Below are 27,910 nucleotides of genomic sequence, written 5' to 3'. Positions count from 1 at the left end.
TATCAAACTGTGCATACCCTTTGATCCAGCAATGTTACTACAGGGCTTATACCCCAAAGAGATACTAAAGAAGGGAAAGGGACCTGTATGTGCCAAAATGTTTGTGGCAGCCCTCTTTGTAGTGGCCAGAAACTGGAAACTGAGTGGATGCCCATCAATTGGAGAATGGCTGAATATATTGTGGTATGTGAATGTTACAGAATATTATTGTTCTGTAAGAAATGACCAGCAGGATGATTTCAGAAAGGCCTGGAGAGACTTACATGAACTGATGCTGAGTGAAATGAGTAGGACCAGGAGATCATTGTATATGGCAACAAGACTATATGACAATCAATTCTGATGGATATGGCTCTTTCCAACTATGAGATGATTGATGCCAGTTTCGATGATCTCTTGATGAAGAGAACCATCTACACCCAGAGAGAGGATGTGGGGACTGAATGTGGATCACAACATAACATTCTCACTCTTGATGTTGTTTGTTTGCATTTTATTTCCTCCTTCCTTCCTTCCTTCCTTCCTTCCTTCCTTCCTTCCTTCCTTCCTTCCTTCCTTCCTTCCTTCCTTCCTTCTTTCCTTCCTTCCTTCCTTTTCTTCCTTCCTTCCTTCTTTCCTTCCTTCCTTCCTTTCCTTTTTGCTGAGGCAATTGGGGTTAATGACTTGCCAAGGTCACACTACTAGGAAGTATTAAGTGTCTGAGACCAGATTTGAACTCAGGTCTTCCTGACTTCAGGGCTGATGCTCTATCTACTGCACCACCAATTGCCCGCTTCTTTCTCATTTTCTTCCCTTTTTAATCTGCTCTTTCTTGTGCAGCAAGATAATTGTACAAATATGTTTTTATATATTGGATTTAACATATATTTAATATGTATAACATATATTGGATTACTTGGCATTTAGGGGAGGGGTGGGGAAGGAGGGGAAAATTTGGAACACAAGGCTATGCAAGGATTAATGTTGACAAATTATCTATGCATATGTTTTGAAAATAAAAATCTTTAATAATAATTTTTAAAATGTAATTGGGAAAAAAAGAATAATAACAAAAAAATTCAACCCCCTGATTTTACAAATAAGGAAACTGAAGACTCCTTTCTCCCTCCCCACGGATTACCTGGATTATTGCAGTAGCCTCCTAAATGGACGCTCTATATTTGTTTCTCCTTTCCAATCAGTCTTCCACACAATTGACCAAGTGATATTGCCAAATCAAGAGTGTTTGATCATATCACTCCATGTTAATCAAGAAACTCCCAATTACCCCTCTAATCAAGTGTAAACTGTTTTTGGAACTTAAAGTCTTTTCCACCCTGGTTTCAAATCACCTTTCCAGTTTGTTTGTTTTTTAATATTAAATACATTACCTATCTCTAATAAGTCTAGATTCTAGTTTGTCTTTTTAACGGCCAATTTAACTGACCTTTTTATCATTTTCCCTCACACAATACTCTATCCCTGATCTTGGTGCTGTGATGTTTCCTCATGCCTGGAATGTATTTGCAGTTGCAAACACCTGAACTTTCCACTTCCCAACCTTTTATTTTGTGCTCACTTATATGTATACATGTCTCTAGATGAAATATAAATTCTCTTAAAGGCAGAATTTTTTTTTTTTTTTTGGTCTCTATTCTCAGCACTTAGGGCAAGTCCCTGATTTTGTTTTTTTCCCTTGATAGTATTTTTCCAAACACACATAAAGATAGTTTTCAACATTCACTTTTTTTGCTGAGGCCATTGGGATTAAGTGAATTGCTCAGGGTCACACAGCTAGGAAGTGTCAAGTATCTGAGACTAGATTTGATGCTCTATCCATTGCACCACCTAGCTGCCCCAACATTCACTTTTGTAAGAGTTTGTGTTTCAGAAATTTCTTCCCTTCCTTACCTCTCCTCTCCCAAGACAGCAAGCAATCTTATACTGACTAAATACATGCAATCCTTTTAAACATATTTCCATATTTGTCATTTTGTACAAGAAAAATCAGACCAACGGGGGGGGGGGTATCATGAGAAAGAAAAAGCAAACAAACAAAAAAGATGAAAATACTGTGCTTCAATGCACATTCCATAGTTCGCCATAGTCTCCATAGTTCTCTCTCTGGATTCGGATGGTATTTTCCATCTCAAGACTGTTGGAATTGTCTTGAATCATCACAATATTGAGAAGAGTTTGGTGGGGGTGAAGTTTAAAAAAAATGTTTTTTGATTTAACACAGAGATAAAGTGATTTGGCTTAAGTCATATAGATAGTGATGGAACCAAGATTCAAACTGAAGTCAAAGAACCACAGATTTACCATTGGGAAATTTAGAAGGGCATTGAGTCTAACCTATTCTTTTTACAACTGAGGAAACAGGTTCAGAAATATTAAATGACTTGCTCAGTCACACAGATAGTAAATGTGTGAGCCCTCAGGTAATTTTTTTTTCTTATCTCATTTGCTCCTCTTATAATTTGTAGAATGTATATTTCTCTGATTAATGCTAGACATGTTGGATATTTCCATGTGATTGTTGCTGTTTCTTCTGAGACCTCCCCACTCACATGCTTTGACACCTTATCAATTGGAATATGACCTTATTCAAATGAATTTGAGCTACAAAATTGTATCAGAATTTTGTCGAAGTGTTTGATACAAATATTTTCTTCTCTTTCTTTTCTTATTCTGGATGCATTGTGCTTGTTGTGCAAAGCTTTTTATTTTCATTCAAAGTCATCTTTTTTTTTTTTTTTACATTTCATAATTTCCTCTAGGTCACAGTTTAAGAAGTTATCCTCTTCATAGTTGTGAAAAAATATCTCTTATTCTTTATACTCTTATACTTTCATTTCTCTGCCAACCGTTTTTACGACTCTGAACTTCAAAATCATGTCTCATCTATTGCTGGCTCATTCAAGAATTTTTCTTAGCACCAATGCCCCTCCATCAAAAGACTGTTATCTGATCACTCTGGAATAGCCATCCAAATGTCCCAACAAGCCTCTTCCCTCCAGCTAACCCCCTTTGTGAATTCCTCTTGGAAGTCTCATTTTATCAAAGGGCCTAAGCCAGTTTGCTTCATTCCTCAGCCAGACACATTTTTTGACTTTCTAAACTTAAAAACTGTGGCCCCTTTCCCACTTTTATATATTCCTCTCCATTTTTCAGATTCCTTTTGTTTATTGTCTTCCCCCATTAGAAAACAAGCTCCTTGAGGTTAGAAATCGTCTTTTTGCTTGCATTTGTATACCAGAGTTTAACACAGCACCAGGCACTCTGTAAGCACTTCTTTTCTCTTTTTCAATCCTTTTCTTTCTTTCTCCCTTTCTTTTTTTCCTTTTTCCTTCTTTGTGCCATATAGTTAAAATTTTGGTTTATCCCTATTTTTCACCAAATTGTGCTACCCGATTTTCCCAACAGCTTTTGTTGAATGATTTTTTTTCCATTATTCAGTGACCCTAGGTTTATGAAACATTAGGTTACTGTATCAATTTGATTCTAGTTTGTCATTGTTTCACATGTTCCACTGATTTAGCGGTTTTTTCCCCTAGTATCAGACATTTTGATAAGTTCTCCTAGTATAATTTGAAATCTGGGAGTAGAAGCCAAGAAAAGAGGAACACTTAAAAGGAGAGGGGACATCAGAAAAGGAAAGCTCCTTCTGCGTCTAGTCTCCCCTACTGTGAAATGGGGGCATATTTGCTTCTAGTCTCTGAGTCAGTTGGTCAGCTAATATTTAAGTGACAACTCTGTGCCAATTACATACTAAACAGTGGGAATACAAAGAGAAGCAAAAGTCTGTCCCTGCTCATAAAAAGCTCACAATTTGTTGGGGAAGACAACATGCAAACAAGTATTTATAAATTATAGGCAGGAGAAATTGGAGATAATTAGGGAACTAAAATTAAGATAACAGGAAAGACTTGAAGGAAGCCAGGAAAACAAAGAGATGAAAAGGGATGAAGAGGGAAAGCATGGAAATACCTGGAGTTGAGAAATGTATTATCTTGCTCAGAGGAAGTCATTGTCACCGAGCACATGGGGAAATATTAAGCATAATAAAACTGGAAAGAAGACTCTGGACCGAAGAAGTTTAACTTTACAATCTTGGGCTGGTGTTAGAAGGGAGTTTGTGCTAACCCTTATTCATCTGAACCAATTCTGTCCCTTCCAGCCTATCCCCAGGCTTCTAAGAGACCAATGTGTTTGGTGTTGTTCATTTGTATTAGTCCAGCTGAACTCTCTGTGAATCTCTTTGGGGTTTTCTGGCAAAGATACTGGAGTAGTTTGCCATGTTCTTCTCCAACTCATTTTATAGATGGGGAAATTGAGGCAAATAGGGTTAAGTGACTCATCCAAGATCACAAAACTAAACAAGACTGAAGCCAGATTTAAAAAGATATCTTCCTGACTTCAGGGCCAGTATTCTATCCAATGAATTACATTCTTTGGAGTCAGAGAACTCTACCATTATTACTACCTGAGTAACCTTAGACAAATCACTTGTACCTTAGTTTCTTTTCTATAACTTGAAGGAGTCAGATTAGAGCTCTTAAGCTTCTCCTTATTTCTAAATCAATAAACCAGACTAAGTTGAACTTTCTATTTGCTTCTGATCACTTCTATTTCCTTGTCCTGGTCCATCCACTAGGAAATACTCTTCAGAAGAGCTTTACCTCCTTCCTTCTTCTGAGGTGAGGTGATGAAGAGAAGAGAAAGGAACATGGGGCTTAGCCAGATGTCTTAATAAGAATAGTAGTTGTTGTTCAGTTGTGTCCAAGTCTTTGTGATCTGATTTGGGATCTTAGCAGAGATATTGGAGTGGTTTGTCATTTCCTTCTCCAGTTCATTTGACAGATGAGGAAACTGAGGCAAACAGAATTAAGTGACTTGCCCAGGTTTACATAACTAGTGTCTGAGACAAGATTTGAACTGAGGAAGATCTACTGCTGCCTATAAGAGTAGCAGGAGAACCTTATCCCCTATTCTTTGAATATTGTTCTGTTCCAAAAGAGAGGCTATTATGTTTTAGATTTTTTTTTTTTTATCAAAGCACCTGAAACGTGAATTGAAAGCAGAATCTCTTTATGTGAAAGTAAAGAAAAGTGATACGGGGATCAGGATAGGGTAATGGGGGAAGTGCAGGTAGACTGGAAAGAAGATGCCTCAAAAGGAGTCCTTCCCATCCTGGCTGTGGATTCACAGTTTCAGATGCTTTTCCATCCATTCTCGAAGTTTGTATTTTTGAATCTAAAGGAAAAAGACATGTAAAAGTATGGATGACAAAGGCCTCCTGGACCCACCCTTGATGATTTTTTCCCAGGCTCCCAGTATCCATTCTTCCTTCTTTATTTTTATCTGCCCCGACTTTACACACCTTCCCGGAAATGGTGAGTGGATATCCCTTAACAAACACGATGTATCGAGGAATCTTGAAGTGGGAGAGCTGCAGAGATCAGAGAGTAAGGATAGAGTTCCAGAGCTAGAAGCATGGGGTAGGGGGGAACTAAAGAAGGGGACAATTATTAGCATGCCTATGGGTCTTGGGCAAGGGGAGGTATGCACTAGTCCTGACTAAACTGCCAAAGTAACTATTCTACAGGGCAGGGATGATATATCACCTTCCTAGACAAGAAACTCTTGTGGCTCTCTATTGCCCCTCAGCATCAAAAATAAAATCCTCTTTAGGGCTTTAAACAACCCTTTCTATCTTTCCATTTTTACAACTCCACTGCCCCATACTCAGTAACCCAGCAACAGTAGCCTTGCATGAAACATTTCAGACAACCTCTGTGCATATCCCCTGGCCAAACCCCCTTGCCTAAAATGCTCTTTCTCTTTTGTTTCTGCCTCCTGGCCTTTTTGTGAGACTTTCCAACTTTAAAATCTGTGCATTTTTTTATGACTAAACCTCATGCCTGGAATGCTCTCTCTTCCCCTCTGCTTCCTGGTCTCCCTATTCTCCTTTAAGACTTAGCTGAAATCCTACCTTCTGCAAGAGCCCTTTCCTGGTCTCCCTTTCCTCTACTGGCAATGCCTTCCTCTCAGAGATAATTTTTCACTTATGTTGCATATGTGGTTCACACACAGTTGTTTGCTGGTTGTCTCACCTGTTAGAAGGTGAGCTCCTTGAGAGCAGGGATGATGATTTTCTTTCTTTCTTTGCTAACTCTAGCTCTTAATACAGTGCCTGGGACAATGTAGGAGTTAATAGATGCTGGTTGACTGACTCCATCATGACAGTCAGTGGGCACTCCACCTACCTTTCCTTTGCAGTGAGCTTTCAGTTCCTCGGGGGTGATCTGTCCTTCATAGTTGGCCTTAAGACGAATACAAGCACAGATTTCCTCCCCCATCCGCTCATCTTTCACTCCAACCACCTGGTATAGGGAGATAAGTAGGGTTGAGAGCATAATCCAAGCCTTCCCCTCCTTCTCTCATACTTCCCACCATTGAGGGCCACTCTCAGGAGGTCAGATGTAGCTCACCTGGGCTTCTTGCACATGGGGAAGTTTGTGAAAAAAGTCTTCCAGTTCAGCTGGATATATATTCTCTCCTCCTCGAATGATCATGTCTTTGGAACGGCCCACAATCTTGCAAAAGCCCTCTTCATCTACTGCAGCAATGTCCCTATAGCAAAAAACTTTGAGCTCTGTTTTCAGTTCTTTCCAGCTCAGTCCTACTCTAGGCTGCCCCCATTCAATATTTTCCACACCCTTAGGAGTTGTGTCCACCCTTCCAGCTGACTACATAAATCCTCTTTGCCAGCCTCTAGCAATATAAAAATCTTCTTTCCCTTAAGCCTGGTATCCCTTCCCCCTCCTCTCCACTTTCTTCTCTTTCATTGTTTAACTTTCCACTTTCCTTGGCTTCTATCCTAATTTAAAACCATGGTCCTGATGTCTAGCCCCTTTTCTTCCTTCTTTCCAAAAGATCTCTCTCCTCTTCCTTGGCAATCCAAATCTTCTCCCTTCGTTCTTGGATTTGACCCCTTATGTCCTCTTACCCTGTCCAATACCATTTGTCCTCATCAATGGCGTCTTTTGTCTTCTCAGGATCATCCCAGTAGCCCAGCATGACGCAGTAACCACGGATACACAGCTCCCCTGGCATGTTTATCTCTACCTGTTTCCCTGTCTGTGGGTCCAGGATCTGGGCCTGGGACAGGACAACTTCAAGCTAGGCCCTTCCCAACGCCAACTTATTCAGGATTGGGAGAGCCTGGCCAAATAAGCATGACAGGAGGGGTATGGGAGGAACAAACTGAACTCAGTTCATGATCAAAGGAGAGGCAGAAGTCTCACCTCATTGTAGGAGGGAAGACTGGAGGACTGAGTTGATGCTAGAGTGGCAAAAGACAAGGGAGAAAAGAGAGCGCCAGACCAAGCCAAGCCAGAAGGTGTTAAGAGCCTGAGGTAGTCAAAGTAGTTAGGAGAATATATAGAGGAGATCCTGAGAAGCAAAGAAAAATATTTGAGAAGAAAAAAACAAACAGTAAGGAAGAGTTCTTTAATAATAATAACTAGAATTGACAAAGCACTGTGAGGTTTGATTTACAAATCACTTATCTGAAACAACAAACCTGGAAGGTACAGCGATTATTATTCCCTTTTACAGATAAGGAACCTGAAGGACATAGCTCAGGATCACATAGATTATAAGTGTCATGCTGTATTTGAACTCAGATATTTCTGATTCCAGAGCCAGCATTCTTTCCATTGCACAATCTACCTGCCTCCTTTATAAAGTATTAAGCTATCACTGAGCTAGAAATTCTTTAAATGGGTCCATGAATTATCTATCTAGACACACACACACACACACATATATGTATGTTTAAACACTTATACATTTATAGTATCTAAAAAGTGGCCCATGGATAGAACCCTGATCACCTTCCTGAGTTTAAATATGGCCTCAGATACTTACTAACTGTGTGATCCTATTTGTCTCAGTTTCCTCATCTGGAAAATAATCTGGAGAAGGAAATGGCAAACTACTCCAGTATCTTTTTCTGAGAAAATCTCCCAAAATGAGGTCACAAAGAATCAGACAAAATTGTATAACAAATATACACACATATATGTTTAGAGAGAATGATTTCAATATGATGGGGTTTTTTGTTATCTGATTTTTTTTTGTTTTACATTTAAAACATTTTTCAGAGAAGAGGTTCATAGGCTTTCCTAGAGGGCCAAATGATACCAAAAGGAGAAGAACCTCTGCTTTAAGCTGTTGGAGTGTTAAAGAAGATGGGGCAGAGGAGTATTTTGAGGGAGTAGACAAGGATCCATAAGAAAATGTGACCAAGAAAGCAAAATGAAGAAAATCAGAGCATGGGCACTATATTTACAATTGTTCTCAGCTTCAGTTTCTGCATCAGTTTAAAAAGAGTCATACTACTTCTCTTACTTCCTTCACAAAGACATTGTGAAGATCCACTGTGAAAATAGCAATGAAAGCACTATGAAGTATTACAAACCCATCCAGGGGAGGGAATGCCAGTTGTGGGAACATCTTCCACCATAAATCTCAAAGAATAGCTTAAAGTCCCTATAAGTTAAGTGACTTGCCCAGTTTCATTTAAGTAATGTTTGAGGTAAGATTCAAACTCAAGTCTCACTGCTTTCATCCACTTCCACACGACTGTATCAAAAAGAGTGAAAAATGAAAAATGAGATATCTGTAAAATGCTTAGCATGGTGCTTGGTTCTTAGTGGTGCTTGTTTTTTTTTTTTCTTCTTCCATTGTATCAGTGGGAAGGGGCATGTTATCATTCATCATTCAACAAACATTTATTAAGCACTTACAGTACAGACTACTTACAGCACTATACCATGTTATAATAGAGAATGACCTAAGTCAGCAAGATCTGGGTTCAAGTGTTACTCTTGATACTTACTGATCGTATGCCCCATGGGTAAGTCATTTAACTACTTGGTGTCACAGACAATTTTTTAAGACTATACATTTCATCCAAGGCAGTCCCAATAGATTTTAGATAGAAAATGCCACCTGCATCCAGAAAAGGAACTAGTATGTGTTGACTTACATTCAATCTCTACTTATTTTTAATGTGTTTTTTTTTTCTCTCCCATGGTTTTTCCCTTTTTTCTGATTTTTCTCTCCCAACATAGTTCATAAAACAATGTATATTATAAATATATAAATAAATTTTTAAAAATGACTATAAATTTCAGGGGCCTATCTGCATTAATATAAAATTTTATCATAAGTCTAGTCCAAAACATGGCTGCAAGAGACCTGGACTTTACTTGGCATACTCCTATGATTAAGAGTACACAGGTTATTTGGGGAAAGAATCTTGAGCTTTGAGTCAGGAAGATCTGCTTCTGAATCCCACCTCTGACATTTACTAGAAGTGTGTCAATGGGCAATTCACTTTAGTTTTCTGACCTTTGGATTTGATTAGCTATGAAGTGGAAAAAGCTAGCACCTACTTCACAGGGTTGTTTGGGAGGCTCAAATGAAATAACATGTGCACCAGGATTGCAAACCATTTTCTTGGGTAATCCCGAAATAAAGTAAAAAGCTAAATACACAAAACATTAACTATGAGCTTTAAAGATAAGTACAATTTTCATCTTCAGTGAGGGATTTCTGCAGTGTTTGGAAAAAAATAGTAGCTATGGCCTAAAATTTGGGGTGAGGTCCCCAGTATTATATTAGTAAAGTTTGCATGCCAGTCAAAGATGATGAACTTCAGAGAAGTGAAAGGAACAGGAATGAAAAGGAGTCAAAGACGTGTGTGTGTGTGTGTTTGTGTGTGTGTGTAATATGAGAGGGAGGAAGAAAAGGCTGAAGAATCAAATCACAGACAGAAAGTCACATCAGTTCTTTTGCTTCTTTGAACGAGACTAGATGGTGGCAGCTCAAGATATGGGTAAACTGGCAACAGAGCAACTGGGTGGTAGATGTTCCTCAATTCAAATACAGCCTCAGAGATCCCTAGATATGTGAACTTGAGCATCTCACTCAACTGTGTTTGCCTCAGTTTCCTCATCTGTCAAATGAACTGGGGAAGGAAATGGCAAACCACTTCAGTATCTTTGCCAAGAAAGCCAAATGAGGGCATGAAAAGTTGGACCTAACTGAAAGAACTGCATAACAAAAACTCGACAATAATATGACTGAGACAGGGAGGAAAGTCAGTAAGCCTAGCCAAATCTGTTTTTGCTGGCCACCAGTCTAACTCTCTCAGGAAATTGGTCACTGATTCCAGACTTGAAGAGGAAGATAAACTGAACTCATCTTCAGTTACATGGGAACATTCTTCCAGACTCAGGAAATTTCAGAAAGTGGGCTTTTCTGAGAGACTAAAATGAAATTGGCTGGGGTTATTTTGTAAGAGAAGTAGAGTGTTTGTAAAGGAAAGCTTCTATTCATTGGTCAACATTCTAGTCATTCGTCAAGTATGGGGAACGGGGGAGACGAGAAGTGTGTGTGGAATTGTTTGGGTTTGGGTGGGACTGGAACTGATGGGGCAGCACTGGGGGCCTGACCTTTTCAAGAGAAGAGTATGTACATTGAAGGAAGTGCTGGATTTGAGGCCAAAAGACCTGAAATCAAATCCAAGATGTGTCAATTGCCTTTGTGACCTTGAGCAAGTCATTTTGGGTTCCTCAAATATAAAATGAGGAATTTGGACTAGGCAGCTTCTAAGGGCCTTTCCAGCTCTAGGTAGAGGATCCTAGGAATTGGAGTGCTCACCTCTGTGTGGGGCATAATCCTGCCCACTGTGTTTATCTTCTTTTCTATGTTGTCATCATAGAAGTTCATGAAGGTCACAGGACTGTTTTCTGTGGTCCCATATGCAACCTACAGAATTGGGAAATAGGACTGAATTGGGTATCTTAGGAAGATTAGGGTTATGGAGAGCTGTGTGGTGGTGATGGGAAAGGACACATTCTTTTTAAGTTACTCATAAGAGGGCTAAGGAATTCCTAAGAACAAAAGGTAGAGGGTGCAGGAGGAAAATGGAAATGGTAATTAATTCATGGAGACAGAAGGACTAGATAATTATTAAACCTGTCCACAGGAATCCCAGACAACCTTAAATAGTCTTTGGTCCCCTTGGTTCAGTCTTTTAGCTTCCTTATTTACCCACAGTAGCCACAGTCTCATCAATTCAGGGGCATACGTCTGACCGCAGCCCCCCAGTTCCAAACCCCCCTTGCTGGTTTCCGGCCGCAGTGCCTTCCCTTTCACAAACTCCAAAGATGCCAATAAAACCTGATGAGAAAACCAGCTTAGTTCTTGATTGGAGTGTGTGTGGGGTGTGTTTGTATGTCAGAGGGGAGTGATGGTGGGAGACAGGACCTGGGAATTGACCAAGAGACACACCTCTACCCAAGCATTACCCTGGCCAAAGAACCCTGGGTGGAGGGCCCCTACCCTGGATAGCTCCAGGGCCCTGGAAGGTTAGCAGTTTCCTGTGAATTTATGATCATAAAAATAAAATAAATATCCAAAACGAGGATATTAAGAACTTCAATGCTCAGCTGTCTGCTCGAGAGGAGCCAGAGCAGCCCGAAAAAATAGAAAAACCAGAAACCAGACCTGGCACACAAGAGAAAAAGAGGGACAGGAAAAGTTCCCCTACTCGAGAATTAGAGGGTGGAGGGGAGCAGAAGAGACTAAGTTACCAGAAGAGGGAGCAGGGGGTCCTTAAGGGCGGTAGTATGCATCTAGCCTCAAGATCTAGGACTAGGAGACTGGGTTTCCCACACTTCTAGATACCTTACACCCCATCCCACATTGGGCACCTCCCCAGACCAGTACCCAGACACCGGGCCCTTTGTTGCTGAAGTCTGTCCCCTTCCCACCCGCCGCTGGCATAAAGCGGGCACCACCAAGACCTGGCCAGACCTCTTTGCCCGGTCTCCTTCCTTCCCTGCCACCTCCCCGGCTGTGCCCCCCTGCCATCAGGCTGAAGCTTGGCCTGGAGCCTGATCCACTGCTCATCAACACCCTATACATACACATACACACACACACAAACACACACTCACGCCCACTGACAGCCGCTCCCCTGTCCGCAGGAATCCGGACATAGCGGTGCACATTTAGGGTAAAATGTGCGGCTGGCAAAGCACAGGGAGACCTTGGGGAATGACAGGGAATTGGGAGGGTGAGTAGAGGGAACTTTTCCCATCCCAGTCGGAACATCCCGCCGCCTGAACTGGCCCGACTCTTATTAACTCCTTCAAGGCTCCCCAGCAAGTAATTCTCCCCCATCTCTAGTTTCCCTGCCCATCAATAAGTAGCCTCGTCCTGGCCAGAAATCTAGATTCTGATGGGCATTGCCTGGAATGAACCCACTCTAGCACCCCGCTGACGAGAAGGAAGCCCATGGAAACCGAGATCCCAGGATAAGGTTTAGGATGTGGCGGAGCTCGCTAGGGGGCTAATCAGCACCTCGAGGCTTCCTATGCAGTACCTCGAAGAGTACACCCTCTTCTCTAGCTTAATTGCAAGCTGCGGCATACTGGGTGGTGGGTGTGGAAGTCCTTATTTGTGTATCTGCACACGCGTAGCAGTCATTAGGATTAAGCCGCTCTCTGTGTGCCCATCCGCGTATGCAAACAAGCCCTGGAGTTCTTGCTTGTTTTTTTGTTTTTTTTTCCAACTCCAGCTGTCGGAAAAAGTGGCTATAGCCGCAAGTAGCTGGGAAAGGTACAGCCTGGAGGGGAGGATAGGGAACCGCCTGCAGAGTTTGGCCGCCCAAGGGGTGCGGCGGGCTCTGAGGTTTGTCCCGCCCCGGGCTAGCTGGGGAACTGGACACTGAAGCCAGCTCTCACGTTCAGTCTGGGCGGCACAAGGCCTTGCTCTATTAACGCGGCGCGCCCTAGTGGGCAGCTTAGAAACGCTAAATCCGACGGCAATCCCTGCGGGGTCTTAGGCGGGATTCCCCCTTGCCCGGGGGAATAAGCAGGAGGAGAAGTGGGAGGAATGGGGGGGATGTAGGGAGCAGGGAATCTCAAACTTCAGGGAAAGTCCCAGAAATACACACCCTTTCGCCGCATCCCCTTATCCAACCAAAGAGTCGGACCCAGATATACACCCCGGGCGCCTTCCCACTATCTGCGTCTCGCCAGCGGGTCCTGGCTCAGAATTCACCTTAGATAGGATTTAGAAAGGAAATAATCTGGGGTCCGTTGAGAGGCATCTAAGACCCGTCGCGTCCCACCCCCATCCCTTCCAGTAAGAGGCATGCTGCCAACTCTATGGTAGAGTGGAATGGGGAAGATAAGAGGCAAAGAGGTTCAAAGGATAATCTGAACCCGGATAGTTGGGCAGAGCCCTTGAGGGTCCCGCCCCCCAGACTAGAAGGAGACATTTCCAGAGGTGAGGGGGTTAAGCCTCGACAACTCCACGTAGAAAGTTGGCTTCTGCTGCCGTCTGCGGTCTGGGATTCTGCATATATAGGGCGGAGACTTTAGCTGATTGCAGGACTCAACTCCCGCCAGTTTCTCCCTCCGTTCCCAACGACCATGGCTCCCCCAGCCCTCCTGGTCGGTCTCTGCCTGCTGCTGGTCGGCATCCTGCCTTCCCTGCACGCCTGCCCCCAGAACTGTCACTGCCACGGCGGAGACTTACAGCATGTCATCTGCGACAACGTGGGGCTGCGCAAGATCCCAAAGGTGTCCGAGAAGACCCGGCTACTCAACTTGCAGCGCAACAACTTCCCAGTGCTGGCCGCTAACTCCTTCAAAGCCACCCCGGCCCTGGTCTCCCTGCATCTCCAACACTGTCAGGTGCGTGAAATAGCTGCAGGCGCTTTCCGAGGCCTCAAGCAGCTCATCTACCTGTACCTGTCCAACAATGACATTCGGGTGCTGCGCAGTGGAGCCTTTGACGACCTCACTGAGCTCACCTACCTCTACCTGGACCACAACAAGGTGAGCGAGCTGCCGCGTGGACTGCTCTCCCCTCTAGTCAACCTCTTCATCCTTCAGCTGAGTAGCAACAAAATTCGAGAGTTACGCCCGGGAGCCTTCCAGGGTGCCAAGGACCTGCGTTGGCTCTACCTGTCGGACAATGCCCTGACCACCCTGCATCCTGGAGCTCTGGACGACGTGGAGAACCTTGCAAAATTCCATCTGGACAAGAATCAGCTTTCCACTTACCCCACTGCTGCCCTGAGCAAGCTGAGAGTGGTGGAGGAATTCAAGTTGTCTCACAACCCACTTAAGGTCATTCCAGACCAAGCCTTCCAGTCTTTTGGACGATACTTGGAGACCCTCATCCTGGACAACATGAATCTGGAGAAGGTGAGCAAGCCCTTTTGCCCATCCTCATTCTCCCCTTGCAAGGGGTTGGAAGAAAAAAAAAAAACTCCTTGGACACAGCCAAGATACCAAATCAATTGGCATTGTGATCTATCGAGGGTTTATGAACTTTTCTCACCCCCTATCCCATAGTTCCACTCTACTGTCTCCTCTCAGGCTGGCATCCAAGTATCATTGGGAAAGAGAAATCTTGGGATTTTTTCTTTTCTACTTGACCTTGTCCAGGCTTTTTAATTCTTGGACATTTCCACCCAAGGACCTTTGCTTGTAAAAGGTTTGGGAGCCAGCCTGAGATGGTACCTACACCACCCAAAATCTTCTTTCACAATTGGCTGCCCTTTTCATTTGGACCTAAGTGAGAAACCTTCCCTCTCTGGTTTTTCTCCCTTCCCCCCCCCCTCCTGTAAAACCTATAAAGGGAGGTTTGTTTATTGATGAGCCCTCCTGTAGAACTTAAGCTGAGTCAATCCCACAAAGAGACCCTGTTCCTTGTGGGCAGGGGAGTGTGTGTGTGTGTGTGTGTGTGTGTGTGTGTGTGTGTGTGTGTGTTTGTGTGTTGGTGGGGCTATGGCTAGTGGAGTGAGTAAGGAAAAGAAAGGGCAGGGAGGCTGAGACAAGAGCAGAATCCCTGCTCTGCAGAACCAAAGTGGGGGCACAAGTGCTGAGCCTTTAAAGAGTCTTTGGACCCCAGACAAGCACTTTCTCAAGAAATCTCCCTCTGCCCAACAGAATTTAACTGTTTTTCATCTGTTTACTTTGTCACAATTGATGCCGTCAGAGCATGGATTCCCCACTCCATCCCCCAAAGTTTTAGGCACTTTGTTTTCACTATCCCAGGAAGTCCAAACACCATAATCTACTCAACCCTTGGCATATGGAGTCTGGGCACCTATAATCATTTATTTTGAAATGGAAGAAATTTTTGAGATCAGCTAGTCCAACTCTCATTTTACAGTTGAAGAAATTAGCTCCCCTAATTTTATATCCAGCATTCTACTAGAGATAAAAAAAAATAACAATAACAAACAACAACAGCTCCAATATTATCTCAATTGGTCTTCACAACAATTCTTCTTTTGTGGGAAGAAACGTTATTATGCCCATTTTACAAATGAGAAAACTAAGATTCAGAAAGATTATCAGGCTAGTCTAAGTGTAAAAGGAAAAGTTTGAAATTAGGTACCTTCTCTGACTCCAATTCCAATGTTCTTTCCCATTATACCAAACTAATCGACTTTTCAGTTTCCCTTAGCACTGACTGTGACCCTTGGAAGACAAAAACAAAAACCTTTCTATTATGAAAACCAATTCTGAACTAGATGGCCCTTCCTCCTTTAACATACTATATAGTCCTGTGAGCCTTCTGCCCTTCATCTTCCCCCCTCAGGGCTAGGTAAAAAACTGGGGATTGAAGAAAATGGGACAGTGGTGAAAAATAAATGCTCAGTTGTGCCCTTGGGAATCAAAAAGCTATCTCCCTCCTTTGGCAAATCTGATATCTATGAAGTACTTTGGTAAGACTTTCAAAAGCCCTCCAGGGAAGGGTTCCTTCTTTGCAATGGTGGAAAATTAGTCTGGGGCCAGGAGGACTGGGCAAAGAGGCTGGGGTGGGTGCCAGCCCTGCCTGCTGAGAGCATCAGGCTGGAGGAAGCAAAAGCATCAGGATAGATGAGGAGGGCTTTAAACAGGACAAGTCTCAGAGCCAGGAATCTCTTAAACTCCAAGACTAATAACAGATGGGGAAGAACTGGAAATACTATGAGGTGTGGTATAAGGGAAGGAGGATGGATCTGTATGGGGTTTCCAGCCTTGGAAATAGACTATCCAGGGCAGCTAGCTGATCATGCAGCTTTTTGGTTAGTAGAAATGGTTGTTGTTTCTCAGAAGCCCCATAATGTCTCTTGCCTAAATTCTACTCCACCTTTCCTCAAGCCTAAACTGCTTCGGCTTGCCTTCAGTGAAAGAGCTCATCTACATTGGAGAGTTTGGACATTTCCATGTCTCCAGGGATTCTGGGGCCTCTGGCAACATTAGTCTTAGAATTTCAGGAAACAGAAGCTAGTCTAGGGAGGAGTGCTAAGAAGATACTTAAACTCAGGATAAAAGCATTAATAGATGGTTTTTCAGGAACCCCCAGATACAAACAAAATGTATAACAAGTAATGGAATAAATTTCAATGTATGTATATGTAATGATTTCCTTTTCTATCACCACTGAATAGTTCATAGGTTTCTCATTCAAAAGCCTTGGACATTTGGATATAAAGTCTGCTTACCTCCTCGCCATTCCCCCCAACTCCTTCCCCTTTAGCATCAGGCTAAAAGGTAGTGATACACAGTGATTCGGAGCTCAAAGCCAATAAGGAATAAGGAGTGGGGAAAAGCTATGCTCCACAACTAAGAGTTGAGAGGCAAAAAAAAAAAAAAAAAAAAGAAGGTGGCATTCATGTGACCAGCTGTAGCCAGATTCAAATAATCATCATCTATCTTCTCCTTTAGTTCTCTGATGGTGCTTTCTTGGGTGTGACCACCCTAAAACATGTCCACTTGGAAAACAACCGGTTGAGCCAGCTGCCCGCTAACTTTCCTTTTGATGGTTTGGAGACACTGACCCTGGCCAATAATCCCTGGAAGTGCACTTGCCAGCTCCATGGCCTTCGAAGGTGAAACTTTCCCCTAAATGTTAGGGATCACATAAGAAACCCTGCCTCCACTTCCTGGTCTGGGGGGTGGGCATAAAACCCCTGCCCTGACTCAGAGGAAGATAGGATGGAAATAAAGGAGACTGACTCTTCCTCCTTGACCCTCTGAAGGAAAAAAAAAACTAGATTAGAAGAGAAACCTTACTTTTAGGAGTAGATATCCCCAATCATCTGCTTTTTTTTGGTCCCTAGAGCAGAAAATTCCTTCTCCTCATTCCTCCCTCATTCCTCTTACATACAAAGTCCAAATAGGTGTGCCCTAAATCTTAAAATACTCATATAAGCCAGTACCCACTAGTCCTGGCTCCTACCAAATCTCTCTTCCCTGTCAGGTGGCTGGAGGCCAAAACCTCACGCCCTGATGCAACATGTGCATCTCCCACTAAGTTCCGAGGTCAACACATCCGGGAGACGGCAGCCTTCCGAGGCTGTAAATTCCCCACCAAGAGATCTAAGAAAGCCAGCCGTCATTAAACAGGTAATAAAGCATGGGAAAGGAGTAGAGCTGGGTATGGGTTACTAAGAAGGCCCTCTCTCTCATTCACTTCTATCACCTGGCAGCAAGGCTTGAAGGGGTTGGAGGAGCTGGGTTCAGTGGGAGAGAAGAAAATGGGAAATGTAGCCCAAGATACCAAAGGGTGACTGGTCCATTGGACAAGGGGATATAGCTGAAGGATAGGCTTCTTTTTAGGGGAAGGGAGAGATGGGAGATCTCCCCCACCCCAGCCCGAGGTCTCTCTGGGGAGGGCTCCACCTCTAACACAATTCTCTGAAGATTCCCCATTTTTTTGTCTCAGCTCCCTATCCTGAGTCCCAGGTCACTTTGATCATAATTCCTCATCCCTCATTAGGTTCTGATCTGCCAGTTCCAGTGACTGGCCTCTTTGTCCCATCAGAGAAACTAATGATTCCTCTTTCTACTCCCAAAATCAGGTCCATCCTCTCTTCCTGCCCCTATACTAATGAGACCTATCCATCCCTAGATACTGAGGGGGGTGGCCTTCTAGGCCAGAAGAGTTCTTCCACAACAACCAATTATATTCTCCATCCCAAATTATCCCAATAGATAGTCTAAGGTCAGGATTACCAGCCCATATATTTATAACAATCCTTCCCTTATCACGTGTCCTCTGAAATTGGAAAGCAGAAACCCTATTCCTCCCCTCTTACATCCCACCCAAAGGGTTCACCCTTAATTCTTTACAGCCCTACCATGGAGAGAGAGCCTCTTCCCCCTTGGCCCTGCCCTCGGGAATCTCCAGCAGGATACCTGTGCTTTGCTGACTGGCCCTCCCTATGTTATATTTTTCTCCCTCCTAGATTTATATAAATACACATGTATAATATTTATCTCTCACCTGTGTCAATGACTTACCCAACCTCTGAAGAGAGCAAATTGTATTTTTCCTTATGTCCGTTTTCCAGTTCAAGAATTGGATATGAAGACATAGCCCCATCTTTCCCTTTTCTCCCTGGTTGCCACCCCACCCTTCAGCCTTCTATCGTCTGCCCAGCAGGTCTGCCCTCAACCCCTGTCAAGCCATCCTCTCACCCACCTACAAAATCCATATTGGAAATTTCAAAACCCAAGGGATCTCATCCCTGTATGGAATAGCTCACCACCATTTCCGTCAAGTTCATCTTCTGGATGATGGTTCTGATGAGCTCTGGGGGGGCTGGGGACCCCGCAATCACACCTGAATCAGAGACAGCACTTACTCTCAACTCAGTCTCTCTTCTTCTCTCCTCCCACTTCCCTATCAAACCCTGCACCTGTCTATCATCCATACTGTCGTACATACCACAGATTGGGCTATTATTGGGTTGGATCCCAGGGAAGGGTCCTTCCCAACATTTGTGCACCATCCACTTCCCAGGGTTGGGGGAGAAAAGGTTCTGGGCAATCAGTTCCCCCTCCTCTCCCTCCTTCCCTGAAGCACTGCAGCCCACCAGTTTGGCCTCTCTAAATGAAGGTCCCAGAGAACCCCTACACCCTCCAACCCTTGGCTTCCACTCCCAACCTCCTCGAAGGGTCGAAATGTCATAGCTGGAAAAATCAGGTTGGTTCAGCATGTCAACAAACATCGTGGGAGTGCCATAGATCATTGTAGCCCTGTAGAGGGGATGACCTCATAATTAGGCCTGGGTGTTAGGATGCCCTCTCCTTCCATAATCCTCTCTCTAGTTCCCTGAAATATACAGAACCCCCGGTGCCATATCTGTTTGTTACCTGGGTGAAAGGAAATTTAGGGAATACTGGATGACCAAGGTTGGACTTCTTTTTAAGTCCCCTCCCACATCAAGCCAGGACCCCTTGGTGAAGAAGGAGAAAATCCCAGGGAAGACAGGGCATGAATTAACTGCTATGAGCCAGAGGGTCGCCAGGAGACAGTGGGAAAGACAGATCTGCTCTAATGTTGGGTCATAGGGGGGTAAATAAGAGGAGCGTGGCCTCAGATGCCCACCTCTCTTGAGTGACAGCTTCCAGTGCCCTCTTGCCCTCAAAACTCGGAGATGACAAGATGAGAGTGACACCGTACAGTATGGACACCATCGTGCCCCCCACAGAGCCCAGGCAATGGTACAGGGGGCTGGGAAGGACCAACCGGGGCTCCTGGAGTCCCAGATAGACAGAAGTGTGAGGTTAAGCCCTGGGGCCCAAAGCCAGGGCTAAACACCCAAGAACTTTTCCCTTTAATTAGAAATTGGAGTTCAGGATATTGTTTAATTCCTTCCCAGAACCATAGGCATAAGAGCTAGAAGGGACCATAGCAATAATCTGCTCCAACCCAGATGAGGAAATCAAGGCTTCAGTAGATTATATGACTCAATCACAAGCAACAAAGTTGAGATCTGCACCTAGGACCCTTGACTCCAAAACTAGTATTCTTTTTAACCCGCCCCATCCACCTCCTCCCCTTTCCCCCTCCTAACCACCTCAATACTGCTATGGGGCTCCTACTCCCAAGGAATAAAATGTTCCCCCAAGTCTTCTCCATTCCCTTCTCCTTCCCACTCTTTACCTTGTTGCGAAGATTCATCCGTTCCCCTATAAAGATGGCATTGTTAACAATGTTGTGATGAGAAAGTGTGGCTCCCTTAGGGCTGCCTGTTGTTCCCTGGCAACACAAAGGTTTTGTCAGCCTGGATATCCCAGCCTAGATATCCCAGAGGGATGCCCAGGAGGCAATGTGCATTTCAGAGAAAGAGCCATACCATGTGCATAATCTTTCTGGGGAGGTTAGATAACAGCAGTAGTAGTCCAAGCCCTTTCCTAGTTACCTGGCAAGGGGGTGGATGCCCACTACCTGATTCCTTCTTCTCCTGGTCCCTGGGGATGTGTTCCTAAGCAAAGACCATACGCCTGGGACGGGGAGGCACTGGACTTGCAGCCCCAAACCCTTTGTCCTACCGAAGTGAACTGGATGTTGATGGGGTCATGGCAAGACAATGATCTCTGGATGTCCTTGAGCTGGGCCAGCTGGGCAGTTTTCCCAGCCTGTAGTACATCATTCATGTGGAAAGTTCCTGGCAATTTGGAGTCCAGGACGATGACTGTGGTCAGTTCTGGAAGACTGAACCAGGAGAGGATAAGGTAGGATCAGTAAGATTCTGGTGAGCGTGGGGAGGGTGGGACCACAAAAGATTCACCAGCCCTAGTCCTTGTTGGAAGGTGAATCTTGGTGGGATGAAGGGTTCAATAGGAAAGGAGTTGACTTCCCTCAGAGCTTGGGAATCACAGTGTTAGAGACCAACAAGCCTTGCATCCTCTCTCTGCCCCAACATCCCATTCTTTCCATTTCCTATAGTATACCTACTTCTTACTCCTTAATGCCCCTGCGCTGCATGTCTCCAGTTCTGGGCAAATCTGCTTCAGAATATCATAGTAATTCTGTGTCTTGAACGTGGTGGGGAAGACAAGGGCCTTGCAGCCCACCTGAGGAAGTAAAATTCCATATTCACATCATGCCAAGTCCCTGAGAAACCCTAGGTTTGGTGCCAGGGTTACTCAATTTTAGAGAGCATCTTTGACAGGCGCTTGATAAATATAACTTCCTCATTAACTCTTCCCCTGTACCATAAGCAGCCTCCCCACTCTCCATGCCCTCATCCAATTGCCAAGATATTTAGCCCTATTTCTCACCTCCCAACTCTTTAGGAAAGGCTCACAGAATGTGGAGCAGTGATTAATTTTAATGATCATCTAGTACATTTTACATAAGTAATTGAGGTCCATAGGGGTAAATACCTGCCTAAGGCCTTCCAAGGAGTAAGCAACAGAGATTCAAACCCAGGCCCCCGGTTTTCCAGGCCTTTCCACTCTAAAATGTGGCTGCTTCCATGAGACTGGATTCCCCACTCCCACTTTTTACTCACCAGACAAAAAAGAGAGTACCTGCTATTCCTTCCAAATTACTCCATGAAGTCTGAAGGTATCACTGGATTTAGGGCACAACTTTGCCCCATGGGACGCTGGCAATAGCTGAGAGATGCAGCTCCTCTGCTTCGGGGGCAGGGATCATAGCCAGAGCTCCTTCCTCTGTACCTATCCTTGCCCCCTTCTCACTCCCAAAGAGCTTTCCCCACCATCATCCCCCAGGGGCTTGTACCTTTTTGAGAACAAACTTTAGCTCTTGGGACTGGTAGGCAGGGTTCACAGAAACCTGGCAAGAGGACAACGCAGAAATGTCATCCATTGTGTCAGGTTCAGAGGCTGTCTCGCTCCACTCTTCCTCAAGTGAAAACACTGTTCACTCACTCAGGTGCTTCCCTTCCCCTCCTGTGCCCCCAGAGAGAGCATCTGCATTTCCAAGATATGAATCCTTTTGTGTCAAAGTGGCCAGATGCAGAACAAGGTCTGAGACTTGCAGCCACTGGTGAAGTCTCATTCCCAATAATGTAATTGCATAATTGTGTAATGTTAAGAGCTGGAAGAAAACTGAGAAAGAAGCTAGTCCAACCACCTCTCTTTGAAGAAGAGTAAGTGAGGAGGCTAAGACCCAGAGAGGAGGAGGGTCTTGCCCAATTTACACAGCAAATTCATTTCAGACCTTGAATTTCAACCCAGGTCTCCCTGTTGAGCGTTCTCCAGGCTATGTCAAATGCTGCTTTTGTTGGAATTTTTCCAACCTTGGAGACTCTCCATTCCATCCTTGGGTCTCCTCCTCCCCTCCCAGAAACTCATCCTGGCAGTACCCCCTCCTCACCAGGATGATGCCAGCCTGTGCAGTGGCCAGTTGCATCAACACCCATTCATAGGAATTAGGTCCCCAAAAGCCGAGCCGGTCCCCTTTGCTGAGGCCGAGGCTCAGAAGCCCTAAGGCAGCAGTGTCCACCTGAAACAAAGAAGAAACCAGTTGATTGCAGGCACAGGGTCCAGCCCTCCTCCCTCCATTCAAACCAACTGGTCCTTTGCACTTCCTCTTTGATACTTACCTATCCTCAGAAGCTTGCTGATAAATGTTTTAACAACCAGAAAAACAATGAACCCATGACACTCTTTACCTTTAATCTTCACTGCTAACATTTTTTCTTTAGCTCTTTTTTCTCTATACCTCTCTTAAGTTTAAACAATCAAAAATAAATCAATCATTCAAGCTCTGATTTATAGCATCCACCAAATTTTGAGATGTAAATGCTCACAATAAACATTTAATAACTGAGTTTGAGCTGGTTCTAGCACATCCCTGCTTCCCCATCCCTACTTCATCATGACCTAGAATTCAGGAGAGCAAACAGCTGAGGAACTTAGGGTTCACAAGAAGTTCTTGGAGTTTGATCCCACCCCTCCCCTAATATTGAATCCCTAGTCATAGCCAAGTCAACAACAGCCCTGGGCTGAGGTTCAAGGATCAAAAGTGAGAGCTTACCTCCTGCTTAATCTGTACATATGTCTTCCGGATGTTTTGGTGTGAGACAACTAGGGCTTCTCTATCTGGAAACATCTGAGCTGTGTCCTCAAGACACTGACCCACTGTCTTAGAGGAGAGCTTCATATCCGTGGGCCCTTTGAAATAGCTGAGGTTGCCATGTGTTGTATAATTCCTAGTGTCTGGAGAACTTCAAATAGAAAGTTGGTTTATTGGGATCATGATCACCTGAACTGGCTCCCACCCAGCTGCCTCACCCCCTTCTTTGGCTCCCTTTCCTACTCCAAGACAGAGTCGATTTACTGTTGCACAGACCACTAGGGTGAATCCAGCCATTCCCCTGAGATTCACACCCCTTCCCCCACACACATATACACAGCTCCTGTATAGCAGGAGGGGAGAATTCTTGTGAACCCGGATATACCTGGAACGTGGTGGGATAGGGAATGGGAAAGAGGCTAGATTATATCCATAAGATATCCTCCCTTTTCTGACTCTAGGGCAAAAGAGAAGCAATAATACCAGGTGGGGAAGGAAAAGAGTTTCCTGAACACAAAACAGGAAATGTAAATATAAAGGACAATAATAAATAATGGGCAAACATATTTATCAAGGCAAGAAGCAACACAATAATTGAGAAAGTTATATAGATTAGTTTAGGTGATAGAATACCACACACTCCCAAGAGAGATGAAATTTCAGCTCATCCAAGGAGAGGAAGATAGTCTTACTCTAGAAGACTACTTTTAGCAATCTCTATGGGTACAGGTATCGAGAATCATAGGATTTGTTGGGGTGCCAGATTTCTTCACATGTCTGAAACTTTTGGGTCTTCTGTCAGTCATTCAAATCCTTGCTTTCCCTTTTCTTCCCTCTCTCTCTGCACTCTCTTTCCCTATTCCTTTTCAACTTGTTCCCCCCAAGAGTTTCTATAACAATCAGAAATCCTATATTCCTCATCATACAAAATTGGCAGCATTACAGGATTATTCTACAGGGAACTGCCCAACTCCTTCTGGTGGGTAGATCTTCACTTCAGTGATGTCCTAAAACATCCCCTAATATTAGATGAGGAATGGCTGAACAAGTTGTGGTATAAGCTTGTGATGGAAGACTATTGACAAGAGATTGCAGAAAAATCTAGGAAGTCTTATATGAACTGAAGGAAAGTGAAGTGAGCAGAACCAGGAGAACATTGTACACAGTTCTAGCAATATTGTAATGATCAAGTATGAAAGACTTAGCTACTCCGATCAAGACAATGGTCCAATACAATTCCAGAGGACTCATAATGAAAAATGTTATACACTTCTAAATATAGAACTGATAAACTCTGAGGGCAGATTAAAGCATACTTTTTTTTCCACTCTTTTTCTTATTTGTGTGTGTTTGTTTTCTATTGCAACAGGGCTAATATGGAAATATGACTTTACAAATATAATTGAGTATCCTGTTGCTTGCTTTTTCAAGGAGTAGAAGGGGGCAGAATAGAATTTGGAACTCAATTTTTAAAAAATGTTTTTAATGCAATGGATGGGACAAAGCCAAGATGGCAAAAATAGAGACAATCCAGCAGAACCTTCCCAACATTCTTTTCCAAACAACTTTAAAATAATGCCTCAAATCAAATTTTGGAGAATAGAGCCAACACAAGGTTATAGTGCACAGTTTTCAAGCCCAAGACAAATTGGAAGATCAACAGGAGATGTTCATAACACTGTGATGGGGGCAGCAGCAGCACCAGTGGTGAACCTTGGAGGCTGTCATGGGTGCAGCTTCAGATGCTCTCAACCCAAAAGTGGTAAAGGGACAACAGATGGTAAGGACAACTTGTCAGAAAGAGATAATGGGGGACCTTTTGTTTGCACTAGGTACAGTTGATGCTGATTGTCACTTTATGCAACATGATTGCTCATATGCAATTCTGAGTTACAGTTCTAGAATGGCGAAGATATGATAAGTGAAAAGAGAGCAGGAGCACTGGTCACAGTTCCAAAGCAGAGAGGAGAATTAGCACTTGTGTTGTAGAAGGGCAAGGGCTCCTCCTGAAGCTTGGCACAGTGCCTCCTTACTCCTAGGTGAGCAGAGTTCAACTTTAACATAAATTTCAAGGTTAATAAGCTGGAAAATTAAGTAAACTAGAAAAAGAGAGAACTTGACCATAAAAAGCAATTACATGGCAAGACACAATCTCAAAAGAAGAGAACAGCTACAAGGGAAGGCTTAAAGAAAAAAAAAATGCAAATTGCACTTGAGCCCCACAAGAATTCCCAGAAGAATTAAAAGAAGAGATAAGAGTTGTTGAGGAAAAATTGGGAAAAGAAACAAGAGTGATGCAAAAAAAAAAAATTATGAAAAAAGAATTAACAGCTTAATTTTTTAAAAAGACAAAAAATACTGGAGAAAATAATTTTTAAAAAAGAATAGAACATTCCCAAAATATATAGAGAATTGACTCTAATTTATAAGAAATCAAGCCATTCTCCAATTGATAAATGGTCAAAGGATATGAACAGATAATTTTCATATGATGAAATTGAAAGTGTTCCAAATCATTACTGATCAGAGAAATGCAAATTAAGACAACTCTGAGATACCACTACACACCTGTCAGATTGGCTAAATTGACAGGAAAAGACAATGATAATTGTTGGAGGGGATATGGGAAAACTGGGATACTGATGCATTGTTGGTGGAGTTGTGAATGGATCCAACCATTCTGGAGAACACTTTGGAACTATGCTCAAAAAGTTATCAAACTGTGCATACCCTTTGATCCAGCAGTGTTACTATTGGGCTTATATTCCAAAGAAATATTAAAGAAGGAAAAGGGACCTGTATGTGCAAAAATTTTGTGGCAGCTCTCTTTATAGTGTACAGAAACTGGAAACTGAGTGGATGCCCATCAATTGGAGAATGGCTGAATAAATATGATATTTTGATATATGTTATATATATTTTGGTATATGAATGTATGGAATATTATTGTTCTGTAAGAAATGACCAGCAGGATGATTTCAGAAAGTCCTGGAGAGACTTACATGAACTGATGCTAAGTGAAATTAGCAGAACCAGGAGATCATTATACACTTCAACAACAACACTATATGATGATCAATTCTGATGGAAGTAGCTATCTTGAACAATGAAAGGACCCAATTCAGATCCAATTGATCAGTGATGACCAGAACCAGCTATACCCAGTGAAAGCACATTGGGAAAAATGAGTGTGGACTACTTGCATTTTTGTTTTTCTTCCCAGGTTATTTTTACCTTTCTAAATTAGATTTTTCTTGTGCAACAAGAGAACTATATAAATATGTACACATATATTGTATTTTGGATATACTTTAACATGTTTAACATGTATGAAACTGCCTGCTATCTAGGGGAGGACGTGGAGGGAAGGGAGAGAAAAGTTGTAGTAGAAGTGATTTTAAGGGTCAATGTTGAAAAATTACCCATGCATATGTTGTCAATAAAAAGCTATAATAAAAAAAGAATAGGTCATATGAAAAAGGAGGCATGAAAATGCCACTGGAAAAAATTCCATAAAATAGAATTGTACAAATGGAAGCTAACAACTTCCATGAGACATCAAGAAACAATAAAACGAAGTCAAAAGAATAAAAAAAAAATGGAAGAAAATTTAAAAAAATATCTCATCAGAAAAACAACTGTTCTGGAAAATAGATCATGAAAATATAATTTAAGAATTACTAGACATTATATTTCAAGAAATTATAAAGAAAAGCTTCCTTGATATCCTAGACCCAGAAGGTAGAATAGAAACTGAAAGAATTCATTATCTCCTAAAAGATATTCCCAAATGAAAACTTCCAGAAATATTATAGTTAAATTCCAGAGCTTACAAGTCAAGGAGAAAATATTCTAAATAGCCAGAAAGAAACAATTCAAATACTATTCAACTATAGTCAGTATCACACAAAATTTAGTAGCTTTCATATTAAAGAAGCAGAGAGTTTGGAATATGATGTTCTAGAAGGCAACACAGCTAAATTACAACAAAGAATAAACTACCCAGTGAAACTGAATAAAATCTTTCAGGGAAAAAAATGTAATGAAATAGAGGAATTTCAAGCATTCCTGATGAAAAGACTAGAACTGAAGAGAAAATTTAACATTTAAACATAAGACAAAAAAAAAAAAGTCACAAAAAGGTAAAACAGGAAGGAAAAAATCATAAGGAACCCATTGAAGTTAAACTGTTTATATATCTATATGGGAAGATGATACATTTAACTCTTAAGAACTTCATCATTATTAGGGTGATAGGATTCTACATAGACAGAGGGCATGGATAAGGAATAAGGAAGAACTTCTACAATGAAGGTGGAAATGGGCAAGAGTGTACAGGCCGTGCTTAAACCTCTCTTTCATTGGAATTAGTTCCAATAGGGAAAAATACACACACACACACACACACACACACACACACACACACACACAGTTGGACATAGAAATTTATCTTATCCAACTGGGAAATAGGAGGGAAAGGAGAAAAGAGAAAGGGGTAAGGATTATAAAAAGGAGAGTAGATTAAGAGAGAGAATGGTAAAAAGCAAAACAGACTTGAGAAAGGATAAGATAAAAGAGAAAGAAGGATAATTAGGGGAAAATAGAATAAAGCGAAATATACAGTTAGTAATCATAACTGTGAATGTGAATGACATGAGCTCACCCATGAAATGGAGGCAATTAACAGACTGGATTAGAAACTAGAATCCAATAATAAGCTGTTTGTAAGAAACAGAAAGACACAGAGTTAAAATAAAGGACTAGAGCTAAATTTATTATTCTTCAGCTAAAATAAAAAAATAAAAAAAAAAAAGGCAGGTATTTCAGATTGATTGATTTCAGTCAAAGTGAAAGTCAAAACAGACCCAAATAAAAGAGATCAGGGAAACTATATTTTACATGAATTCAACTCTCACTTGGGTTTGCTTTCTTTTCAACTAAGGGTTTGTCTATCACAGGGTGATTAGCCATTAAACCAGGAAAAGAAGTCATTCAATGAACT

General features: G+C 42.6%; 2 protein-coding genes across 2 annotated transcripts in view; one reads left to right on the top strand and one right to left on the bottom strand.

The window, feature by feature from the left end:
• Positions 1 to 5,053: 5,053 nt before the first annotated feature.
• The window catches only part of ACSF2 (acyl-CoA synthetase family member 2), a 39,945-nt gene continuing 17,088 nt past the window's right edge, over positions 5,054 to 27,910 (bottom strand). Inside the window, exons 2-16 of the mRNA XM_031966369.1 lie at positions 22,870 to 23,059; positions 22,207 to 22,335; positions 21,610 to 21,663; positions 20,818 to 20,936; positions 20,412 to 20,574; positions 20,023 to 20,118; positions 19,465 to 19,613; positions 19,021 to 19,112; positions 18,620 to 18,696; positions 10,717 to 10,824; positions 6,992 to 7,143; positions 6,474 to 6,615; positions 6,249 to 6,365; positions 5,363 to 5,431; positions 5,054 to 5,235 (exon numbers count right to left, since the gene is read on the bottom strand). Of these exons, the coding sequence (XP_031822229.1) occupies positions 5,185 to 5,235; positions 5,363 to 5,431; positions 6,249 to 6,365; positions 6,474 to 6,615; positions 6,992 to 7,143; positions 10,717 to 10,824; positions 18,620 to 18,696; positions 19,021 to 19,112; positions 19,465 to 19,613; positions 20,023 to 20,118; positions 20,412 to 20,574; positions 20,818 to 20,936; positions 21,610 to 21,663; positions 22,207 to 22,335; positions 22,870 to 23,059 (1,708 nt within the window). The 3' untranslated portion in view covers positions 5,054 to 5,184. The remainder of the gene's footprint in view (positions 5,236 to 5,362; positions 5,432 to 6,248; positions 6,366 to 6,473; positions 6,616 to 6,991; positions 7,144 to 10,716; positions 10,825 to 18,619; positions 18,697 to 19,020; positions 19,113 to 19,464; positions 19,614 to 20,022; positions 20,119 to 20,411; positions 20,575 to 20,817; positions 20,937 to 21,609; positions 21,664 to 22,206; positions 22,336 to 22,869; positions 23,060 to 27,910) is intronic.
• CHAD (chondroadherin) lies at positions 13,373 to 18,373 on the top strand. Its single transcript, XM_003770326.4, has 4 exons — positions 13,373 to 14,279; positions 16,797 to 16,960; positions 17,332 to 17,477; positions 18,206 to 18,373. The coding sequence occupies exons 1-3, from the start codon at positions 13,500 to 13,502 to the stop codon at positions 17,471 to 17,473; spliced, it is 1,086 nt and encodes a 361-aa protein (XP_003770374.1). The 5' UTR covers positions 13,373 to 13,499; the 3' UTR covers positions 17,474 to 17,477; positions 18,206 to 18,373.

This window comes from Sarcophilus harrisii, chromosome 4 (genome assembly GCF_902635505.1).
Source record: "Sarcophilus harrisii chromosome 4, mSarHar1.11, whole genome shotgun sequence".
Classification (NCBI taxonomy): domain Eukaryota; kingdom Metazoa; phylum Chordata; class Mammalia; order Dasyuromorphia; family Dasyuridae; genus Sarcophilus; species Sarcophilus harrisii.
This window is presented reverse-complemented; position numbering and strand designations above follow the sequence as displayed.